The sequence below is a fragment of the Cyprinodon tularosa genome, unplaced genomic scaffold (assembly GCF_016077235.1).
Source record: "Cyprinodon tularosa strain WSP-4 unplaced genomic scaffold, ASM1607723v1 ctg817, whole genome shotgun sequence".
Taxonomy (NCBI): Eukaryota; Metazoa; Chordata; class Actinopteri; order Cyprinodontiformes; family Cyprinodontidae; genus Cyprinodon; species Cyprinodon tularosa.
Genome location: NW_024039582.1, coordinates 748408 through 770892, shown reverse-complemented (window position 1 = coordinate 770892; position 22485 = coordinate 748408). Strand labels below are relative to the sequence as shown.

General features: G+C 39.4%; 1 protein-coding gene across 4 annotated transcripts in view; it reads left to right on the top strand.

The window, feature by feature from the left end:
* The first annotated feature begins 942 nt into the window (after nt 1–942).
* Nucleotides 943–22485, top strand: part of pax3b (paired box 3b) — a 46735-nt gene continuing 25192 nt past the window's right edge. For 2 of the 4 annotated variants that reach the window (XM_038272091.1, XM_038272092.1), the window contains exons 1-4: nt 943–1330; nt 1572–1807; nt 1902–1956; nt 2282–2425. In XM_038272091.1, the coding sequence (XP_038128019.1) occupies nt 1246–1330; nt 1572–1807; nt 1902–1956; nt 2282–2425 (520 nt within the window). In that variant the 5' untranslated portion in view covers nt 943–1245. Of the gene's footprint in view, nt 1331–1571; nt 1808–1901; nt 2029–2281; nt 2426–22485 lie in introns of all 4 variants that reach the window. The other 2 variants (XM_038272089.1, XM_038272090.1) reach the window with 1 other exon arrangement.

Below are 22485 nucleotides of genomic sequence, written 5' to 3'. Positions count from 1 at the left end.
GGATCCTAATCATGACCCCCCCTACAGCAGGAAAACTTCTTTGTTTGGTATTGATTATTAGACATCTCTCATCAGGGGTAAGTTAGAAAAAAAAAAGTGGATTTGCGCCAGACTGGCTTTACGGCCGTCCTGGCGTCGTATCCTGCTGCGGCGCGCGGGCCTCCGCAGACTGCTGTCAGCTGGCTGCTGCGCTCTGAGGAGCCCCAATAAAATGTGGACGGACGCTCTTCATCTGCGTTTATGTCAAATATGAGAGGCTGCTGGGTGGAAACAAATTAGAGGTCGTGGGCAATAATGAGGCGTTAAATGCTCTGGGGATGATTTTACGCACAGGTTACAGGCGACAGAAGATCTGATCTTTTCCTTTGGTGCTTGATCAATCACACAAAGAGCTGGAAATTCAATAATATAATACAGAACATTTTGGAAAATGATAAGACATATAATAATCATTTTATTTGATATGAAATATATGATGTTTTCTACGTTTAAATATTATATATTATTTACAGATTATCAATATGTCAGAAACAATATAAACGTAGGTTATGTGTCATAGTAGAGCGTCTCCTGCTGCTGTCAGTATTTGATGCTGTTTTTTATTACTTTCTAAAATAAAATACAGGTAAAAAAAGATAAAGGTATGAACAATTTATGCTTTTTAAATATATATATTTTAAAAAACAGTTATTTATCTTAATAGTTTCTTAATCTGGAAACCTAATGTTTTATCTAATAATTTAGATTGTTTTTCTAGTTTTTAGACTCTATCATAGATCTTGTGAATTGACGTCCCTGTCCCGTTCAAGCGGCGTTTCTGATTGGAGGAAAAAGTTTTAGACCTCAGCCAATCACGAGGCGCTCTTGTGTGCGGTGGATGCCCGCTCAGCCAATCAGAGCCCTGAGCGCTGAGGGGGGGCAGCAGAGGAGCTCCGCTACTTTTCACCGTCCGCTCTCACTTGGAACCGGTGTCAACAAGCACCAACATACCGCCGCTGATCGTCCGCCTCGCTCGGTCACAGTAAAAACCTCCAGAAAGCGAAGCGCTGTGCGACATTAACCCCCCAGCTGACCGCCTCCCCCCCGCTGCCTGCCGGTGGCCCGGGACTCCCCGGTGTTTAGCCGTAGCCCGGGAGGCGGCTAAGCCCTGCCGAGGGTGCTAACTTTCCAGCAGGACCCAGACTCTTAGTGTCCGGTTCGCGGCCCCCGGCCCGCCGCTGGGGCTCCGGAGGAGCGGCTGGAGGTATGGCTGCGCTGGCGGGGTCCGTGCCCAGGATGATGCGACCCACGCTGGCTCAGAACTACCCCCGCAGCGGCTTCCCTCTGGAAGGTAAAACATTAGATTAGGAATAAAACAGCCACGGATGTAGGAAGATTAAAAACACCTTAAATTCACAGAAAAATGTCGGTTTAAGTGGATTATTTTTTAATAATTTTACTTTTTTACAGTTTAACCCGCGCTCTGCTGTTTTAAGCTAACTTTGTTTTTCCTTTTTCTCCAAAAACATTTATAAATTTTTTTCTCTTCGCTGATATTTTCCTCATTTTTGTCTTTATTTTTTAATCTCCAGTTTCCACCCCGCTGGGTCAGGGCCGGGTCAACCAGCTCGGAGGAGTTTTCATCAACGGCAGGCCTTTGCCCAACCACATCCGACACAAGATCGTGGAGATGGCCCACCACGGCATCCGTCCCTGCGTCATCTCCAGGCAGCTGCGGGTCTCCCACGGCTGCGTGTCCAAAATCCTGTGCCGCTACCAGGAGACGGGCTCCATCAGACCCGGGGCGATCGGAGGCAGCAAGCCGAAGGTGACCCGGATAAAAACAACCTGTTGATTCCCGCGGAGGTTAAAATAAAAGGGAATAAAAAGAAGAATTTATTTTTGTTTGTGTTTAAAATCAGGGACCATCGCCGGGCGTGGAGAGGAGGATAGAGGAATACAAGCGGGAAAACCCGGGTATGTTTAGCTGGGAGATTCGGGATAAATTACTGAAGGATGGAATATGTGACCGAAACAACGTTCCTTCAGGTAACAAAGGAAAGAAATACAGTTATTAGCATTTATTAAACTTTTTTATTTTTCTTCTTCACTTTATATATTTTGATTTTTTTAACAAACTTTTTGCATTTGTTTAAAATAAAGTCATCAAAATAAAGCAGTAAAAAGATTAAACTTTTTTTAAATTATTATTTAAAAAATATAGATTATTTAGCATCAGTTTAAAACATGATTATCTGCGTTTTTCAGACATTATCCACTGATTGTTTCTGGCTGTTTGCAGTGAGCTCCATCAGCCGCATCATGAGGACTAAGTTTGGGGGGAAAGGTGAAGAAGAGGAGGAGGAAGAGGAGATGGAGAAGAAGGAGCTGGAGGAGAGCGAGCCAAGGGCCAAACACAGCATCGAAGGCATCTTAGGAGACAGATGTGAGTTCATCTCTTCTTTCTGTTTGCTGCAGGGTGGAGATTTGACTTTCTACGGAAGAGGATTAGGGCCACTGGAAAAAAAAAAAAAAAGTTAACTGATTTTAAAATTCTATTTCAGTTTAATATGAGAAAAAACGAATCAGTCAGAATTCTGATTTCAATTTCAAAATTCTGACTGAATTCTGACAGCTAACAAACATGTTAGCATCAAGCTGTAAGCATGAGTTAATCACCTTCTGCTCTTCCATCAATCAAATAGCATCACCAGGGGCCCCTCAGGGACCTAAAATCTCGCCTATTTTCCATTTTCATTTTCCACCAATGTGTTGCTGTTCCTCCCAAACAACTGAAGCTGAGGCTCCACATCTCTGCCTTCATGGTGCCCATCTACATTAAGATCCACAGTTATGAGATTAAAGTCAGAATTCTGATTTAAAAAAGTCTGAATTCTGAGAAAAAAATTCAGAATTTTGAAATTAAATTCAGAATTTGGAGAAAAACGTCAGAATGCTGAGATTAAAGTCAGAATTCTAAGATTAAAGTCAGAATGCTGAGATTAAAGTCAGAATTCTAAGATTAAAGTCAGAATGCTGAGATTAAAGTCAGAATTTTAAAATTAAAGTCAGAATTTTGAAATTAAATTCAGAATTCTGAGATTAAAGTCAGAATTTTGAAATTAAATTCAGAATTCTGAGATTAAAGTCAGAATTTTGAAATTAAATTCAGAATTTGGAGAAAAACGTCAGAATGCTGAGATTAAAGTCAGAATTCTAAGATTAAAGTCAGAATGCTGAGATTAAAGTCAGAATTCTAAGATTAAAGTCAGAATGCTGAGATTAAAGTCAGAATTTTAAAATTAAAGTCAGAATTTTGAAATTAAATTCAGAATTCTGAGATTAAAGTCAGAATTTTGAAATTAAATTCAGAATTCTGAGATTAAAGTCAGAATTTTGATTTAAAAAGTCAGAATTCTGAGATTGAAATCAGAATTCTGAGATTAAAGTCAGAATTCTGATTTAAAAAGTCAGAATTCTGAGATTAAAGTCAGAATTTTGAGATTAAATTCAGAATTCTGAGATTAAAGTCAGAATTCTGATTTAAAAAGTCAGAATTCTGAGATCAAAGTCAGAATTCTGGGAAAAAAAGGTCAGAATTCTGAGATTAAAGTCAGAATTCTGAGATTAAAGTCAGAATTCTGAGATTAAAGTCAGAATTTTGAGATTAAATTCAGAATTCTGAGATTAAAGTCAGAATTCTGATTTAAAAAGTCAGAATTCTGAGATTAAATTCAGAATTCTGAGATTAAAGTCAGAATTCTGATTTAAAAAGTCAGAATTTTGAGATTAAATTCAGAATTCTGAGATTAAAGTCAGAATTCTGATTTAAAAAGTCAGAATTCTGAGATTAAAGTCAGAATTCTGGGAAAAAAGGGTCAGAATTCTGAGATTAAAGTCAGAATTCTGATTTAAAAAGTCAGAATTCTGGGAAAAAAAGGTCAGAATTCTGACTTTTTTCTCATATTATACTAAAGTAATATTTAAAAATCAGTTAGCTTCTTAAATTTTTTTTCAGTGGCTCTAATACTCTTCCATAAATTTCTGATAATGTTTTGTTAGAAATCAGAAATTTAATTACTGGAGAAATGTTTTTTTTTTTTTATAAATGATTTACTTATTTGCTGCAAAGTTTAAAAATAAAGAAGCAGGTGGGTGAAAGCTGCGTTTTAAAGCTGCTTGATGCTGGAGGGGATCAGGAATTCCTTATGGACCTTTTCTCTGGGCTAATGCTTTTCCCATGAGGCTCTGTAATTCAAGCAGCAGGTGAAGCTCTGAGCGGGAAGCAGGGGAATGAATGTGTTTGCTGAGCAGCAGTTTAAAAGCAGGGGGGGGGGGCGACCTTTACTGTAAGTCCGCTCAGCCGTTCAGCATTTATTTGGTCATAATCTACTGTGGCATTATGAACCCATCCACCATTTAATTCCTCCATCTATTATTAAAACTCATGGCTCCGCTCCGGGCTGCTGTGTTTATGCTGGTTTATATTAAAGAACAGATCGATTTTTATCAGGCGATGAAGAAGTGCTGTCAGGAAAGAAAATCTTTTCTGGTGTTAAAATGATTAAATATTTAGCTGGAAGCCAACCTGATGGAGTTTTTGCACAAAGTTAGAAACATCCATGTTTTATAGTCTGGAAACTTAATTGATCCATTCATGTAATTCAAGTTTACTTAACTTTGATTTCCTGATGGAAAAAATGTGACATTCAGCTCTGAGGTAAGAAAAGTAGAGGAACCATTGAAGTGATTTAAACTCGGATCCAAAATTAATCATTATAATTTTTAAACCCCATTTTATACAACGTTCCACAGAGACGGATAAATATTGTATAAAATGGGGTTAAATTAAATTTGATCACTGCTGCACTTTAGAAATAGAAATATCTTGAGAGCTTTACTGAACCAACTTTGGTTTAGTATAAACTCTGTGTTTATAGAATGACAATAAAGTCTAAGTTTAGATTTATTTGTTTGACGGGGACAGTAGCATTCCTGCAAATGCACCAGAATTAGCCGAAAGGCTATTTTTCATCTGTTTTTCCCCGGACAGATCTTAAAATTGTCTAAACATAAAAACACAAGAGTAAGAATTTTATAGTGAAAAATACAAATATAAAAAATCTATAACTCTTCAAAACTTGTTTAAAAAAACAGACCTAATGTTCGCCGGACTACAGATTCTGGGTTTATAAAATAGAATAAAATATTTAAATTGAAATAATTAAACTATATATAAATATATGTACAAACATACATATATATACATACATGTACGTACACACATATATACTGTATATACATACATTTATACACACAGCAGAGACACAAGAGGCAGCAGCTAAGTCTAAGTCTAAGTTTAGCTTTAATCATTTTCAGATCTTTATTTTTGTATCTGATGCTTGATAAACTCTGAGTTTAGCTGCAGATGTAGGCGAAGCCGAATGTTGATCTCTGATCGAGCTGATGTGTTTTTATTAGGAATTCATTGATCAGCTTATTAAAATCTGACCTCTGACCTTTCAGATTATTTCCATCCATTTCAGCTGGTTTAGTTTGCTATCATCCGCTGGTGAAGATTATCAGTCATCCAGGTTACAGTCATTCCAATAAAGTTTAAAATCCATCCTCTGGACTTTGTTTCCAAGTTTAAAGATGTTTCTCTTCCATCCAGGAAGCTTTTTCAATTCCAAAAGTCAGAAATAGCGTTTAGTTCCAGGTTTTATCCAGCAGCCCAACAAAGCCTGGTTTTAGTTTAGAAAACATGCAAATAGAAACGGATGAACGGGTCCCCCCCTTTGGAATGGGGGTGGTTTGGCTTTTTTTTCGTCTTTCTTTACGTTTCCACTGCCTCTGATATTAGTGTGCAGGTGAAAAGTGAAGTAACATCAGTAGGGTTTCTCCTGGCGCCATCTTTAAATGTTTGACTTTGTTTGCAAAGTCTTTGGAGTTTTCTATGTGGTGTGTTCCCAACTGGGGGGGTGGGGGGGTATCAGTAAACTGTTTAGCAATGTTGAATGTTGCTGAGTTAATGCTGCTGTCTCTGGTTCTGAGTGGTTTTACTTCCTTGGGAATTTTTGGGAGTCCATATAAACATGGAACGTCGTCCTCTGGATATAATGGAAATAAACGGAGCGGCTAATTAGACTTTTTCCAATTGTTTGAGGTCGGCCATGATTTTCTTTTTGTAGGCGTTGGTGTTTTTTTTTTGTGTTTTTTTTTCCCCATTTTGAATTGAAAAAGTTTCCCGGATGGGAAGAGAAACGTCTTCAAACTTGGAAACTAAATCCAGTAGATTGTATTTTTTTTATATCTTTTTTACTTCATTTGAATTTGCTAGCATCATGCTAGAAGCTTCACAAAGTTTACAGATTTAAATTAAAGAATATAGTTATAATCATAATTATTTCCTTATTGAAAATCTTCAGTTTATTGCTAATTATCATAATTAGTTAGATGCAAGATTAAATATTTTGGTTTAATGAATCTATTTTTTAAGTTTTTACTTATTAATTAAAGTAATACTATTTTTTAATAAGATAAATATATAAATTTTTTTCTTTCTTTTTACTAAATGGCTGTTTGGTAACAAATCATTTTTAAAACGTGTCATTAATGTTAAAAGGCTGCTGATATATTTAGTTTATGGCGGATTAATATAAATGTGTTTAAGGCGCCATATTTTTTTTAATAAAACTTTATTAACAACATTGACAAACAGTATCAAAAACCATATCAAAATATCAATTAATGCATTACAAGAGAATTAATAATGAAAAAGAAAACAAAAGAGAGTTACAAAAAAATGAAACATGGGAGGGATACAAAATTTTCATATACATTTTTCAAAGGCATTAAAATTATTCAAGGTCTTTATAGCTTTCAAATTTGTTAAACCTTTTAAGGTTCCAAGGTAGGATTTCAGCTCAGTTTTGAATTGAGGCAAATTGGGTTTTAAACTGGACCATTTACATTTATTAACATAAAACTTTCCAAATAAAATAAAAAAATTCAAAATAAAAGAGTCCGTTTTAGTTAAACATTTTGAATCATTAAGGCGCCAAATGTCCACATGAAGCCGCGCGCCGCTGCGTCAGAGGACAGCTAAATGTCCCCCCGGATCCAGGAGACAAAATGTCCCCCAGATGAGTTGATCAAACATTTGTTCAACGGTCTCCAGCTCCGCACAAAGACACGCCTCGCGCGCGCTAAGGGAAGCTCGCGGATGAACTTGGGAGACAAAAGCTCGTGAGTCCATTGGAGGCTCGCGCTTTGGGGACAAAAGGACAGCCTGGAAACAGCTTTGGCCGCTAAAGGAGGAGGAGGAGCAGGAGGAGAAGAAGGAGGAGGACTGTTTAAAATTCAGCCAGAAGAATAAAGAGAGGGAGAAAAAAAAAGAGAAAGGGATGAATTATTCAGGCGGAGCCGCTGCAGCTCCGGTCAGGTTCGGAGGCTCAGTCCGCTCACTGCGACTCTTTACCCGCTAAATGCCCCCCCACTCTGTTTCCCGCAAACATGAAAACAGTCAGTTTTTAATCTCAGTAAAAAAAAGTAATATCTCTGCTGCGCAGAGTGGAACCGGATCAGAACCGGATCAGAACCGGATCAGATTCAGCTGTTTAGATTGACTTTATTGATCTCACAGTGGAGAAATTAACTCCTTACATCACCTCAAATAGTCAAAGGAGAAGAAGAAGGAGCCAAAGACGGAAAAGATGCATGAATATATATATATATATATATATATATATATATTTATATATATAGTTAATGCACTGGGTGTCAAATAGTAATTTCACATTATCAGGGGTGGATTTAAGAAATTTGGGGCCCTAGGCAAAGTCAGGAACATAGAACAGCCCCATTATCCAGATAGAGAAATGTTAATAGAATAGACATCCATTATCTGTTCTAGGTTGTGTCCCTCTCTTCTTGTCCCTTTTCTTCTTGTTTTCCTCTCTATGTTTTGTACTCAGCTGACTTTTCATGCTGTCTCTAAAGGAATGAAAGATTTTTTCCAAGCACTAAGCTCACTTAGCTGATTGCTCCTTCCTGTGTTTCCAAAAAGGCCAAAGTAAATAACCCAGTCCTTCTTTTCACTGTAGACAAGCCATGATCTGCTTATCTGTTCTCCATTTTTCATTTGGATGAAATAATAGCTGCATGAATCATGACAGCAGACAAGATAGAGGAGAGCAGGAGGCGGGGTTACCAATCTACTCGCTCTGGAGAGCAGAGTTCGCTGCTTTTAGATGTTGTCTCCAAAGTCTCCAGTAGCAGAAAAAAGTCTCTAGATTTGGCGCTAGGAGCTTTTTAGAAATCAAAGTGCTAGAGGGGTCTGAAAAGTGGCTAAATATAGCGACTAAAGCGCTAAGTTGGCAACACTGCTCTTTGCATGGTTTGTTTTCAAATGGTTTGCTGCTGTCTGTTTGGACCTTTCTGAACATGTGCAGCAAATGGACTGATCCAATATGGTGGACACTGAAGGGGGGGGGCTGAGACACACTTAATATTATCAGCGTTCTGATGGCATTTTAGCCAAAGGATTTTCATCAGAAACATAATTAATGTGCAGAAATAAGGAATAGTTGTATTAACCATATATGTAAGCACAGTTTTATGGGGCCCCCAGAGACTTGGGGCCATAGGCAACTGTCTAGTATTGCCTAATGGTAAATCCCCCCCTGCACATTATACATTTCGTAAGTTGTTGCCATTGTAGAGTCTGGTTGCAGCCGGGATGAATGAGCTGCAGTATCGGGGACCCTGAGACCCTGTTTGCTCCATGAGACAGAAGAGCCTCCAGCCTGGAGGAGCCTACAGCTCGTGATCTATCAGCCCCCCCCCCCCCCACCCAAACATTAATAACGTCCCCTAAATGATGCCCATATTTGGGGGTGGGGGTTATTACCGAATGTTTTGGGTGAATAGGGACCAATGTTCTCCCGGGGAGAATCACAGTTTGGCCCGAAGCACCGCTGGACAATGGGGGCCCCGGGCAGCCCGTCCTCCGCGCTGCATTTCCCCCCTCCCTTCCCTTCCTAAATCTCTTCAAGCAGATTAGATCTACTCTTTTATTTCTTGGCACTTTCATCTGAGCCCCCAACCCCCCCCCCCCCCCCCCCCCCCCCATCCCGTATCAATCATCTTTATTTCAGTTTTATTTTAGAAAAACTTTCCTCCTCAGTTACAGCATCGATCTAAGGAAACACAGGATGCATAAAAACACTGTGAAGCCATCAATGAATATTTTATATTTTATTAAATTAAAACTTCAGTAAAACCTGTTTGCTTTTAGACTCTAGTAATAAAATATCTATTTCCATTCTGTGTTTTAAATTCTTTAAATCGTAAACAGGAAGTAGTCAGCGCTCCCAGCTCCATATTCAGGTGTATTTGGCCCCATAGGTGCCTTTCTGGGGCCCCGTTTACTGCTAACATCAGGCTAATTAACCCTGAAGACAAAGTTAATGATTAGAACAGACATAACCCCCCCCCCCCAATGGACTCACTATAGTGAAATTAGGCAGATAACACAGAGGAGCCTTGTGGAGGGCCCATAAATGCGGGCCGGGCGTCTGGACGCACACGTCCCCACATTCCGCTCCGCAATGCAAACAGTCAAAAGGAAAACGTTATTTTGGTGAAAGCGGATCCTGGAAAGGCTAATTGAATAAAGCAGGGATCTTTGAAAAAGCCCTGCCATGGTGAGCGCAGTCATCATGTCATAATTAGGTTTATTGAGGCGCATTCCTCCATCCTGCAGGCCTCATTGTGTCCATAACCCCAGGCTGATGGCTCAGGGACAAAAGAGGCGGGGAGGGGGGGGGGACATGAAAGAGCCGTAAAGGTTTAGGCAGCTTTGTCACTGAAACAGAGTAAATATTGAAGAACTTAGCTTCTTCGGCCACTTGGTGTTTGGGAAGAAAGAGGAGGAGCTAATATGAAGAGTCAGTGATGAAGAGGAGGAACGATGCTGAGCTTCATCTGATCCTCATGTTTATTAGTTTAATGAGATAAACTTCAGAGGAAAACATTCATACTTTGACTCCGTATGACGTCACCTGTTGCCATAGGCGGATCTACTGGGGTGGCATAGGGTGCCAACTGCCACCCTAAATGACAGCCTTGCCACCCCTGCTGCCACCCCAGTTGGCGGTAGGGGTGGCGAGGCTTATAAATTATGGATAATTTGAGAATTGCGACCGCTAATTTCCAATGTCGGACTGCAGTGAATGCAGCACGCGATGACGCGGGAGCGACTGAGACTGATTAGTTTTGAAAACCGAGCGGGGCAAAGCGAGGGAGCCAGGGGTGATGGGGAGAGGAGACACAGGATGAAACAGGTAAACACTGATTAACTATCTATCGAGAAATGAAATCATAATGAAAGCACAATGTTGCTAGCATAGCTGCAATGCTGACTTTGAGATGATAAAAATCAGGTTGCAGAACGTTATTTCTCCAACTATGATGTTAGTTAGGCCTGACGTCTCAGGCTAATAAAGACATATTTGCGGTCAACTATGACAGAAAAGAGACTATCAAGTTTGGTTTTACTCAAATCAAAACGCAAAAAGGCATTGGATCTAGATAAAGTTGTGAAGTGTTTTGCTGAGCAATGTGGAAATCACTGCATTCAGCTGTTATAGTCATGTTAACTTTATGTTTGCTCTCTGGTGAACCTTTACAGAGCTGTTACATTTTGTTTTGGCACCTGAGAAAATCTGATATTTCCTTTAATGAAAACCAAAAGTGTTAAAAGTTAAAAATGTGATACTGGTGTAAATCCTGCTTAATATGAAGCAGTGTTGTTGTTTCTTTTTTGTATACATAGTATGAAACTATCCAGAAATGACCTGTATGAACCTACTCACAAAATGTTTTGTACTTTTACAGATTGGAAGCAAAATTTATTTTTATGTTGCTTCTTTTCAGATTTGTGGAGATTTTGTTGTAACATGCAGTACCTGCCTTTTTGTTGATTTGTTGATACAGCAGCTCTATCTACAGCATATCTACATGCATGAAATGTCCCTTTCATGTTGCCTTAACTGCTGTATGTCAAGTTACTGAGGAACAAATGGGGTAAATGTGTGTTCAGAGTAAACATTACATAGATGTCCAGTACCTTGTTCGGGTGCCTTGACCCATTTATTTCTACTGTGTAGTTCTGCTCACTGTAGTGCAGCTCAGTCCATAGATCTCTGATGGGAAACTTTTTCTTTCTATAGTTTCTTCTTGTGCAAATGCTGCAAAGCTGCCTCTCTGACAGTCAATCTCACACATCTGCGACTCAGCACCTGTGTCTTACCTTAATACCTTTCCTGTGATAATGCCCCTCTAGAAGTAGTGTTATCATTCTTCTATCTCCTATTAGGTGAGATCTCATTGTACGATGTATTTCTAACATGAACTGTTTCACATGAAACACATACTGTACATACTATTCTCACCGAACTGTGATAACTGTGATTAAATTCAGTGTAAACAAATGCCATATGTTGCCACCCCTCAAAACTTCCTGCCCCCCTCTCGCCACCCCATAAATATTTTTCTAGATCCGCCCCTGCCTGTTGCTAAGCATCAGAACAACTGAGGCCATATTTCATCTTTTTAAAGGAAAGTTCGCTCATATTCAGAATTTAAACTTCTAAAAAAGTTCTTTAAATGTGAAATGATTCCATCCTGTTCAATAAATGATCAGTGTTTTTAATTCAGAGTAATTTTCATGTGAATGTGCTTTACTGGAGGCATCCATGTTTGTCAAAGAACACTACTGCCACCTACTGGTTAGTGACGTCACGGTGCGGTATCGGCTGTTGATCAAGTCCCAGTGCTGTATCTGGTGTTTGTCACAACGCGCTATTATCCAAGTCATCTTGAAAACATTCTTCTTCCAAATGTTGGCTACATATTACGGGTTTTTTCTCTGGCCAGAAGTTCGATGGCAAATCCTCCCTCTTCAAGTTGGCGATCCAACGACCAACCCGTCCATGGAGGATCAGGAATCAGAAAGGTGGAATAACTCTTTTTTCCACTTTTCCCCGATGTATTCCAGCATCCAGCTGCCATGCACGTGGGCATTGTCAGTTTCACTATAGCTCTGGTGAATTTCAATGGTGAAGTCCTCTGGAAAATGGCGAAAATGGGAAAAACAGTGCAATCATCACTTATTCATGTCGCTAACTACGTTGCTTGCTGTTTTATATCTTAGGGTTAGGGTCAGGGCTAATTGTAATTTATATTCTATATTCGTGAATGGTGCGTCAGATGCGCACGTGCATACGACGAAAAAAACGTCCAAAACGTACGAAATTACGCTGCATAACTTTTCGTACGATTACACACGCACTCATAATGAGAATAGGTTGGCTGGAGATGGCAGGAGTGAGGGGTTACTATATTTGAGCAAAAATGGCCGCTCCCAGACTCAGTGATAGAGACAAAAAAATTTTTTTTTTTTTTTTTTTACTGTTTAACACCAAATTCATTGAATCAAAGTGAATGTATTATTTTTAGCTATAAATAATGATCCATTGCACTGCAAAAACCATCTAGAAATAGGTCAAAAAATTAAATTAAGTGTCTGTACGCTTAATTTGAGCAGGTAAATAAGATGTTTTGCAAAAGGATTGAGTGTTTTTAACACTAAAATAAGATAATTAGATAATATGCACATGAAATAAGACAAAGCAATTGTTTTTTTCTTATTTTAATTGTAAATTTTGTTGTTCTATTGGCAAAGTGTCTCGCTTACCTCCTCAATTCAATAAAAAAATGCTCTTAATTTAAGCAAAAACAACTTATTTAGAGTTCAACCTGTAACTGCACTGCAAAAAATGGAAATCTAAATAAGTAATTTTTTCTAAAACTAAGTACATTTGTTCTTAAATTGAGGAGGTAAGTGAGTCACTTTGCCAATGGAACAAGACAATTTACATTTAAAATAAGAAAAAGCAATTGCATTGTCTTATTTCAAGTGCATATTATCTAATAATCTTATTTAAAGAGTAAAAATACTCATTCCATTGGCAAATCATCCCATATACCTACTAAAATGAAGGGTAGATATGCTTGATTTAAGACATTTTTTCTTATTTCTAGACCATTTTTGCAATGTGATCTCATTGAATGCCGATACTCAGCAACAGGTGGAGGAGGGGCAGCACGTCATAACTCCTCCTGTCTGTTTGCTTCACTTAAACTACAGTTTGCAAAGAAAAAAAAAGAACTTTGGAGGTTTTCCTCATAGACGTAAAGATGTCAGAAAGGTGAAGAATCCTCCATGTTTCCATATCAAAGCTTTTTCCTCCAGACTCATGGAGGAGTTAAGGACCAACTATCAGTCTCTAACCAGGGGTGTTTTTTTATTAGCTTAGCGTAAAGTTAACGGGTTTATTCGGCACGTTTCTGAGTAGCTCTGATGAAAACTTGTTGCTGTTTTTGTCTCGCTGGATTCGACAAAGATGGAAAAAAATGGATGCTATAAAAGCGATTTGCTCCTCTGGTGAAGAGGGCTCTGTCTGTCCGGGGAGCGGATGAATGTGTCACTCAGTGAGTCCCTGGGCAGGGCGGCGATGGGAGGGGGGGGCACGGGGGCCAAGTGGCGAGCACCAAATCACTCTCCTGTACCCTGGGGGCTCTCTCCGTCCCTCTGGCCCTCCCTCTCTCGTGGGCTCCTTGCACGATGACTATCCAAGCATGAAAACATAGTTATCTGCAGATGAATGGCGGCTCTATGCTTCATTAAAGCCTCTTTCTGCTTTCACACTCTTATTGTGACCCTCTGATATCAATTCAAAGGCCAATTAATGAATGCACACTAACTTTGAAGTCGGGGGACCATCCTCTGAAAGGGCGGGGCCCAAAGGCGACGGCTGTGTGTTAGCGCATGTGCGTGTCTAAGGGGGTATTTAAGGGCAACCCCCCCCCCCCTCCCCGCCGCAGCAGCGCCCCCAGCCTTTCCCCGCGACGGACTGAGTGAAGCTCCAAAGACGGTTTGAAGGGAGTGAAAGAGTGAAAAGGCTCAGCGAAGGTCAAGTAGAATGGCCGGCTTCCCAATAAGGCCCCTCTTTATCTGCGGCAAGTAGGGGGGGGGGGGGGGGGGGGGGGGGGAGATCCGTCTGCCCGTTTGGGGGCAGCGATTAACGTGTGCGCTCACTGGGGTCAGGGTCTGACGGGGGGACAGGCAGCTGTCAATCATCCGACTGATGAAGCCTGACTTCCTTTCACAGCTTTGTTAACTAATTAGGTGAATGGCTCATGGAGCTTTTGGACTCGGTGAAAGTTGATTACAAGAGGTGAATCAAGCAGGTTAAATAAAAACGTCATTAACCTTAAAGGAATAGTACACCCAAAACATGATTAGCCTTCATTTTCTACTCACCCCCATGCTGAACAACACTCTGGAGTACTTTTTTGATATCTCAAATGCATCTGGAGATCTGGGAGGCTTCTTGCTGTCTGCTGACATTCAAATAATGGAGGTCTATGGCGCCCGAGGCAGAAAGGTCCATAAAAGTCCACAAAAAACGTGTCAATATTCCTCCATACTGCTCGTCCAATGTATTCCAAGTGTCCTGAGTGGGTAGCGTCCAGAATTTACTCGAAACGAAGTCATTTAGAATGTTTTTAGAGCATAAACAGTAGTGTATAGGATTTCCTGAAAGCGCGCGCCCGCACGTTCACGACGCTACGAAAACCGCGGCAGACCAAACCAGATGAAAGTGCGCATTCAGCTCGGCAAAGAACTCATGCTCTTCCTCAACACTGAAGTCCTCAGACATTTTTCTTTCGTTGTTTCTTTCTTTGCACAGGTAAACAGCACATTTCTTCTTCTACGCTTGCATTATTGGCAGAGCAGACGCTGAATGCGCACTTTCATCTGGTTTGGTCTGCTGCGGTTTCCGTAGACTCGTGAACGCGCTTTCAGGAAATACTATACACTACTGTTTATGCTCTAAAAACATTCTAAATGACTTTGTTTCGAGTAAATTCTGGACGCTACCCACTCAGGACACTTGGAATACATTGGACGAGCAGTATGGAGGAATATTGACACGTTTTTTGTGGACTTTTATGGACCTTTCTGCCTCGGGCGCCATAGACCTCCATTATTTGAATGTCAGCAGACAGCAAGAAGCCTCCCAGATCTCCAGATGCATTTGAGATATCAAAAAAGTACTCCAGAGTGTTGTTCAGCATGGGGGTGAGTAGAAAATGAAGGCTAATCATGTTTTGGGTGTACTATTCCTTTAATGAGTTTCAATGGCAGCAGATCAATTTATTCTATTTAGGTCTCAGGGTTCCCGCGGGTCCTTAAAAAGTCTTAAAAGTACGGAAGAGTATTAGGGCCACTGAAAAAAAAAAAAAAAGTAAACTGATTTTTAAATTTTATTTCAGTTTAACATGGGAAAAAAGTCAGAATTCTGAGATTAAAGTTAGAATTCTGACTTTTTTCTCAGAACTCTGACTGAATTCTGACAATAAAAAAAGTCAGAATTCTGAGAAAAAAGTCAGAATTCTAACATTAATCTCAGAATTCTGAGAAAAAAGTCAGAATCTTGAGTTTAAAGTCAGAATTCTGAGAATAAAGTCATAATCTTGAGTTTAAAGTCAGAATTCTGAGAATAAAGTCATAATTCCGAGATCAAAATCAGAATTCTGAGATTAAAGTCAGAATTCTGAGATTAAAATCAGAATTCTGAGAAAAAAGGTCCGAATTCTGAGATTAAAGTCAGAATTCTGAGATTTTTCTCAGAATTCTGACTGAATTCTGACAATAAAAAAAGTCAGAATTATGAGAAAAAAGTCAGAATTCTGAGAATAAAGTCAGAATTCTGAGATTAAAGTCAGAATTCTGAGATTAAAGTCAGAATTCTGAGATTAAAATCAGAATTCTGAGAAAAAAGTCAGAATTCTGAGATTAAAGTTAGAATTCTGACTTTTTTCTCAGAATTCTGACTGAATTCTGACAATAAAAAAAGTCAGAATTATGAGAAAAAAGTCAGAATTCTGAGAATAAAGTCAGAATTCTGAGATTAAAGTCAGAATTCTGAGATTAAAGTCAGAATTCTGAGATTAAAGTCAGAATTCTGGGAAAAAAGTCAGAATTCTGACTTTTTTCACATACTATACTGAAATAAAATAAAAAAAATCAGTTAACTTTTTTCTTTTTTCCAGTGGCCCTAATCCTCTTCCGTATAAAAGGCATTGAATTCTTCAAAATAAAACTAAGGCCTTAGTTGGTATTAAAATGTCTTAAATCAGTCTTTCGTAGGTCTCAATTTTTAAAACATAATAAATAGGATTATTTTTATTACGATTTATTTTTGTAATCTGAATAAAACGTTAAATCTGACAATTTTTTAAATCTTTTTTTTTTTTATTAAATAAAAAAATAATGTCTTGCCATTATTGGTTCCGTCCCGATAGCGGAACCAATAAAGCGTTGTTGCGGCCGGGACATTTGGGAGATGCATCATTAACCTTTTGTCTGGAAAATATGAGCAAGTGTAAATGTAACCAAAATTGTCTCCAGCCAAGAGTTTTCTCCATGGCTAAAACCAGGGAACATACATGAGGCTCAGTGGATTTATGCTAGAAGTCATTCAAGCTCAGAACGATGGCAATTAAGGCAGTGGAGTCGCACATGCGAAGCACGAAACACAAAGCTTCAAAATGGAGTTACAGAGAAACAGCCGGTATTTCTCAGTTTAGTTCCACCCTTGTCTCTGCAACGCCTCCACTTATCACCAAATCAAACATACTAAGAAAACCATACAAAGAAAAATAGCTGCTAAAAAGACTTAGCACTGGTTATGTTGGGGCTTTAAAACTGATTTGTTTTGTTCCCTGCTAAAACAAAGTTTGTGAATTCAGTTAAATAATTGTTAAAATATATCTGTCATTTGTGTGTTTTTAGCTTTCTTCCTGTATGGGAAGCTTTTCAAAGTTTGAAACATTAGTGCAGTGGTTTATGTTAAAATAAACCTTTGGGTTAAGTTGTAGCAAGCAGGTTTTTCTTGTGTTTCTTGTGAATTTGGTCTTAAATTTTTATTTCAAGTGGCATTAAAAAGTCTTAAAAAGTCTTGAATTTAACTTCCCTCATGCTGTAGGAACCTTGAATCAAGGCCTACAACTAATGAAATCCATTAATGTGGTAATTATTTTTCCGATTAATACTCGTATAGCCAAAGGTTTCTTAAAAATGAGTTTTTTCGAAATCAAACCATGTGAAACTAAAACTTTTAGTGTGAAATCCCACATCCTCCGTATTCGCTCGGCTCCGTTCCAAACCGCCAGCGCAAAGCTAGCAGCCCTCGCGGTTCCTCCCGTCCTGCTCCGCTACGACTTCCTCTGAGCTCCAGGAGAGCATACGCCATTTTATTACTAAACTCCTAGGAGCAAAATATCCGGAAATGAAAGCTTAATTTAATATGACATTAGCATCAGCAGATGTTCAGTTTCTGCACAAATATTTTCTTTTTGTTGTGGATTTTCGTAAAACGGATAACTAAGATCATCCATGGTTTTTATGAACTATGTTTGTTCTTTGCTTCCAAACTCAGCATCTCTTCATCCAGGCCTGCGATGACACATTTGTTGTTAAGTTGTGAGATGAAAGTTTTGACTGGATTTGATAAAACTTTTAACCCTCTTGGTATAAAATTCATATTTTGATGGCGATTAGAAATCTGCTTCCTGGTCTATTGAAGTACCAATAATTTGCATCCAATCATTTAATTAGACAGTCTTAGTTTTTGGGGAATATATAGAATTATGCTCTAATTCTTGTTGCAAATCTGGCGTTACCATATTTTAATCTGACAAACCGGATCTTCTCGACGTTCTTTTTCCTGTTTGGTGACATTGCAAAATAAAAAATTTTTTGTTTTAAATGCAAGATGTTTATATATATATATATATATATATATATATATATATATATATATATTTATATATATATATATATATATATATATATATATATATATATATATATATATATTTTTTTTTTTTTTTTTTTATTATTATTTTTTTTTACAATTTTGGTATAATTCTTCCCTTAAAAAGGTCACTTTGTCAGCTAAAGACATGTTTTAGAGTCTCTATACTCCAGTTAAGGATTGGTCGATTACTAAATTAGTTGATGATTATTTCATTAATCGATTAATCCAATTAAATGTTTCAGCTCTAGTGACATCATCTGGCAGCAGGTGAGGATCAAATCTAGAAATGTTGTTCTTAGAAGTAGGACCTGTTCATCTTCTCATGGGGTTCCTCCTAATTTTGATCTGTTTGCAGCCGCGCTTCGGATGTTATCATCGCAATAAATGGTCGTTATTAGCAGTTATCAGTCCCATTGAATGGCTTCAGATTGGGCCAGTCGGCTCAGTTGGTTGTTTTCACAAAGTAAATCCTAATCCTAACCCTAAATAATTCATTTTCCCGCAGAATTCATTAATTCATTTATGTGTAATCTGAAAGTAATTTTAGTACTTCATGTACAGTAAACATGATTAAATAAAATTATCTGCTTCTCGCTCATATTAAACAAACTAAAAGCAAATATATCTCCTCTCCTGTCAGTGAATTGTAGAATCTTCTCTAGAGATGCACGATATTGGGATTTTGGCCGATATCCTATATCCGATATTTTAAAACTCATGTAGCCGATAACCGATATCGATACCGATGTTAAAGCTGGACAAAAATAAATAGTCATTGAAAATAGCAGTTTTGTTATCCATTTCTGACACTTTGAAAAAAAATATACTCAAATATATTTCCATATGCTGATATCAAATTGATTTTTAAAAACGCGGTATCGATCTATTTTACTTTCAAAATCTCGTGAAGTTTCATCGTTCTGTTACAAACTCTCGTGATATTTTGCAAATTCTTGTGAGATTTTGTTAGTAAAATAGATCGATACCGCGTCAATATATCAACATATAAAAATATGGCAACATTTGGTGAATTTTCGGGGGATTTCGTAGCATAACGATGACATATAGCAATATTTCATTAGTAAAAGAGATTGATATGGTGTTTTTAAATGGCAATATATCAGCATATGAAGATATTGGGATATTTTAATGGATCAATATTTTTTCCCTCGTCTTTAGAAGTTTTTAAGTCTGTAAAAAAGAAGTTTTTGAGGAAGAAGAAGTATTTTATTTTTTTTTCTTAGACTTTAGAAACTCAGAAGCTGATCAAATATCGGGTTAAATATCGGTGGGGTGGCCGATGTCCGATATTCAGTTTTAAGGCCGATACCGATAGGGGGCCGATTATATCGTGCATCCCTAATCTTCTCCCTATAAATATTTATTTCTCTGTGAAAAAGTGCAGATCATTCTTTAATACCTACTGTCAAACGGACCTGCAGTGGTTGATTTTAAAACCTAATGTCTAACGGACCCAGTGAATGATTTTTTTAATTTTTTATGCACAAAAACATGAGATAAAACTGACTAAACCAGGAAATAAAACAGTGTGAATGGCTGTAAGGAGAGCAAAGACAGAGGAAACTGAGTTCACTGAACAAAACCTGCAGCTGACCAGGTTAGCTCTGAGGCGAATCTTACCATGGCAACCGAAACAGGTTGAGGAAACTGTGTGTGAAACGGAAAACTCTGAGTTTCCCTGATTCCAGGTGTAGAAAATGTCGAGTTTTCATTAAACCTGCTTCTTTAAACAGACCCCTGGTTTAGAAAAAACAGGTCAAACATCTTTTATGTCCCAAAAACAAACAAACCAAACGGCAGCTGAGAGTTTTTCTCTAAGTTAGGAGAGACGAGCTGCAGGGTCAGCGGCTCCCAGTGAGGTCACTCTGCCCCCCCGCGCTGCACAGGAAACAAGGTTAGAAACACATTTAGCTGCAGATGACAGGTAAGCGCTTCCTGCTACCAGAGCAGGCTCCCTGCAGCCCCCCGCTGACAGCATCACGGCCTTCAGGACTTCCATCATGTCGGCCCTCTGAGCAGAACAAGGCTTTGATTGATGAGATGATTCAAACTGAGCCTTGCTGTTTTCATCCGTCAGCTTTTTACAAACCAAAACTTTAATGCTTTTTAGTCTCATCAATTCAACAACCTGCGCAAATATTACTGTGACCGAGAGCCACAAATGTGCTGCAAGCGCTCCACAAACAAGAAAGAGAAAACAGACAACAGAAGAATGAGAAGGAACTGCAAACACATAAATGATGCATGTAACAAAAACAAGTTCAGGTTAAGAAAAACTGTTAAAGGAAAAGTCAGCAAGGAAGAACCAGCGGATCTTTATTTACACCTAAAACTAATACATTAGCAGTGATTTAATGAATTTAGTGTTAATCAGTAAAAAAAAAAGTTTTGTCGCAATCACTGAGTCTGGGAGCGGCCATTTTTGCCCAAATATAGTAGCCCCTCCCTCCTGCCATCTTCCAGCAGTGACGTCACGGTGCGGTAAGCCTAGCGCCATTCTCCCCGCTTTCCAAGCTAAATCAATGGGAACTACTAGACACATCTGCAATCAACAACAATTATTGAAGATTTCCAGAGGACTTCACCATTGAAATTCACCAGAGCTATAGTGAAACTGACAATGCCCACGTGCATGGCAGCTGGATGCTGGAATACATCGGGTAAAAGTGAAACAAAGAGTTATTCCACCTTTCTGATTCCTGATCCTCCACGGACGGGTTGGTCGTTGGATCGCCAACTTGAAGAGGGAGGATTTGCCATCGAACTTCTGGCCAGAGAAAAAACCCGTAATATGTAGCCAACATTTGGAAGAAGAATGTTTTCAAGATGACTTGGATAATAGCGCGTTGTGACGTCCCGAAGGTATAAAGTTCAATTCAATTCCATTTCTATAGCTCCGATTCACATCATGTCATCTCAGGTCACTTTCCAGTTCACCAGATCATCCAGTCAGATTGATCCAAAGTTTTCTATCTAAGGAAAACCAGCTGATTGCATCGACTCATTGACTCTTCAGCAATCCCTCACACTAAGCATGCTTGTAGCGACAGTGGAGAGGAAAAACTCCCTTTGAACAGGAAGAAACCTCCAGCAGAACCAGGCTCAGTGTGAGCGGCCATCTGCTGAGGCCCACTGGGGTTCAAGGAGACAGAAGCAGACATAGAAAAAGAAGCATAGATACAAAAGGCAACTGTCAACCAGCTCCACAGGAGGCCCCGTCCAGGAAACACACAGCCAGGCAGACGAGCTCCGAGCCAGCTCCCATGTCAGAGGATGAAGAGAGCACATCCAGTTAGTCACAGTCAGAGAAACAGGACTACACTGGAAAACAGGCCAAGCTCCAACATCTAGAAACAAAGGTGTTGATGGCAGCAGCACAGCTGATATTTCTCTCCAGGATGGAGTCACAGCCAAACAGGAACAGACCAGATGCAGCTACTATGAGGAAAAGCAGAGAGAGCAGAACGTTAGAGATTGAACTAACAGATTCTGCAGAGTGGGAGAATAGAGATAGAATGAAGCAGAATGATGAAAAAGGGGTCCCTATGTCCTCCAGCAGTCTAAGCCTATAGCAGCAGAACTATAGAGATAGATCAGGATAACCTGAGCCACTCTAACTAGAAGCTTTATCAAAAAGGAAAGTTTTAAGCCTAGTCTTAAAAGTAGACAGGGTGTCTGCCTCACGGACTAAAACTGGTAGTTGGTTCCACAGGAGAGGAGCCTGATAACTAAAAGATCTGCCTCCCATTCTACTTTTAGAAATTCTAGGAACCACTAGTAAACCTGCAGATTGAGAGCAAAGTGCTCTGTTAGGAACATAAGGAACAATCAGATCTCTGATATCAGATGGAGCTTGGCCATTTAAGGCTTTATATGTGAAATATTTTACGAAAAGCCATGTTTTTCTGCAGGTTTGTCTTCCATACGGTCAGTTTCAGGGCTGCTGCCAACCTCTTAGCAAGTCAAGAGGGTTTGCCACCCCCCCAAATCCCCCCCCCCCCCCCCCCCCCGTCACAGATGGGTCCATAAGCTGTCAGCAGAGCCTTTATCCAGCATCTGCCTGCTTTGACTTCTATGTACTGTTTAATGCAGTCGGTCAGTCACTTAGCCCCGCCGCTCCTGAATGGAGGCTGCACGGCTGTCCCCGCCCAAATAAATGCTGCGTTTGTCTCCTCCGCCTTTTGTTTTGTGTTTTTGGAGAAGAGTAGGTGGAGAGAGGGGGGGTTCGTGTGTCAAGAGTCTGATTTAGCCTCGCTATTAACCCAGCCCCCGCTTTGGATGAGTTACCGGTCCAAACGGCGGTGTAAATAACACGCATATGGTCGGCCAATTCCCCGCGGCACAGCAATTGCCAATACATGCTCAGTGCGTCCCGTCTCGTGTCTCTGTGGACATATTTTAGCCTTTGTGTCCCTTTACACCCCCACCCCCCCCCCCCCCACTGCCTCAATGCTGAAAGTCTTTCCAATAGATTGTTGCAGCTAAATCCTGGCCTCTGCTTTCTCCTCCTTGTTTTCTTCTCTCCTCTGGG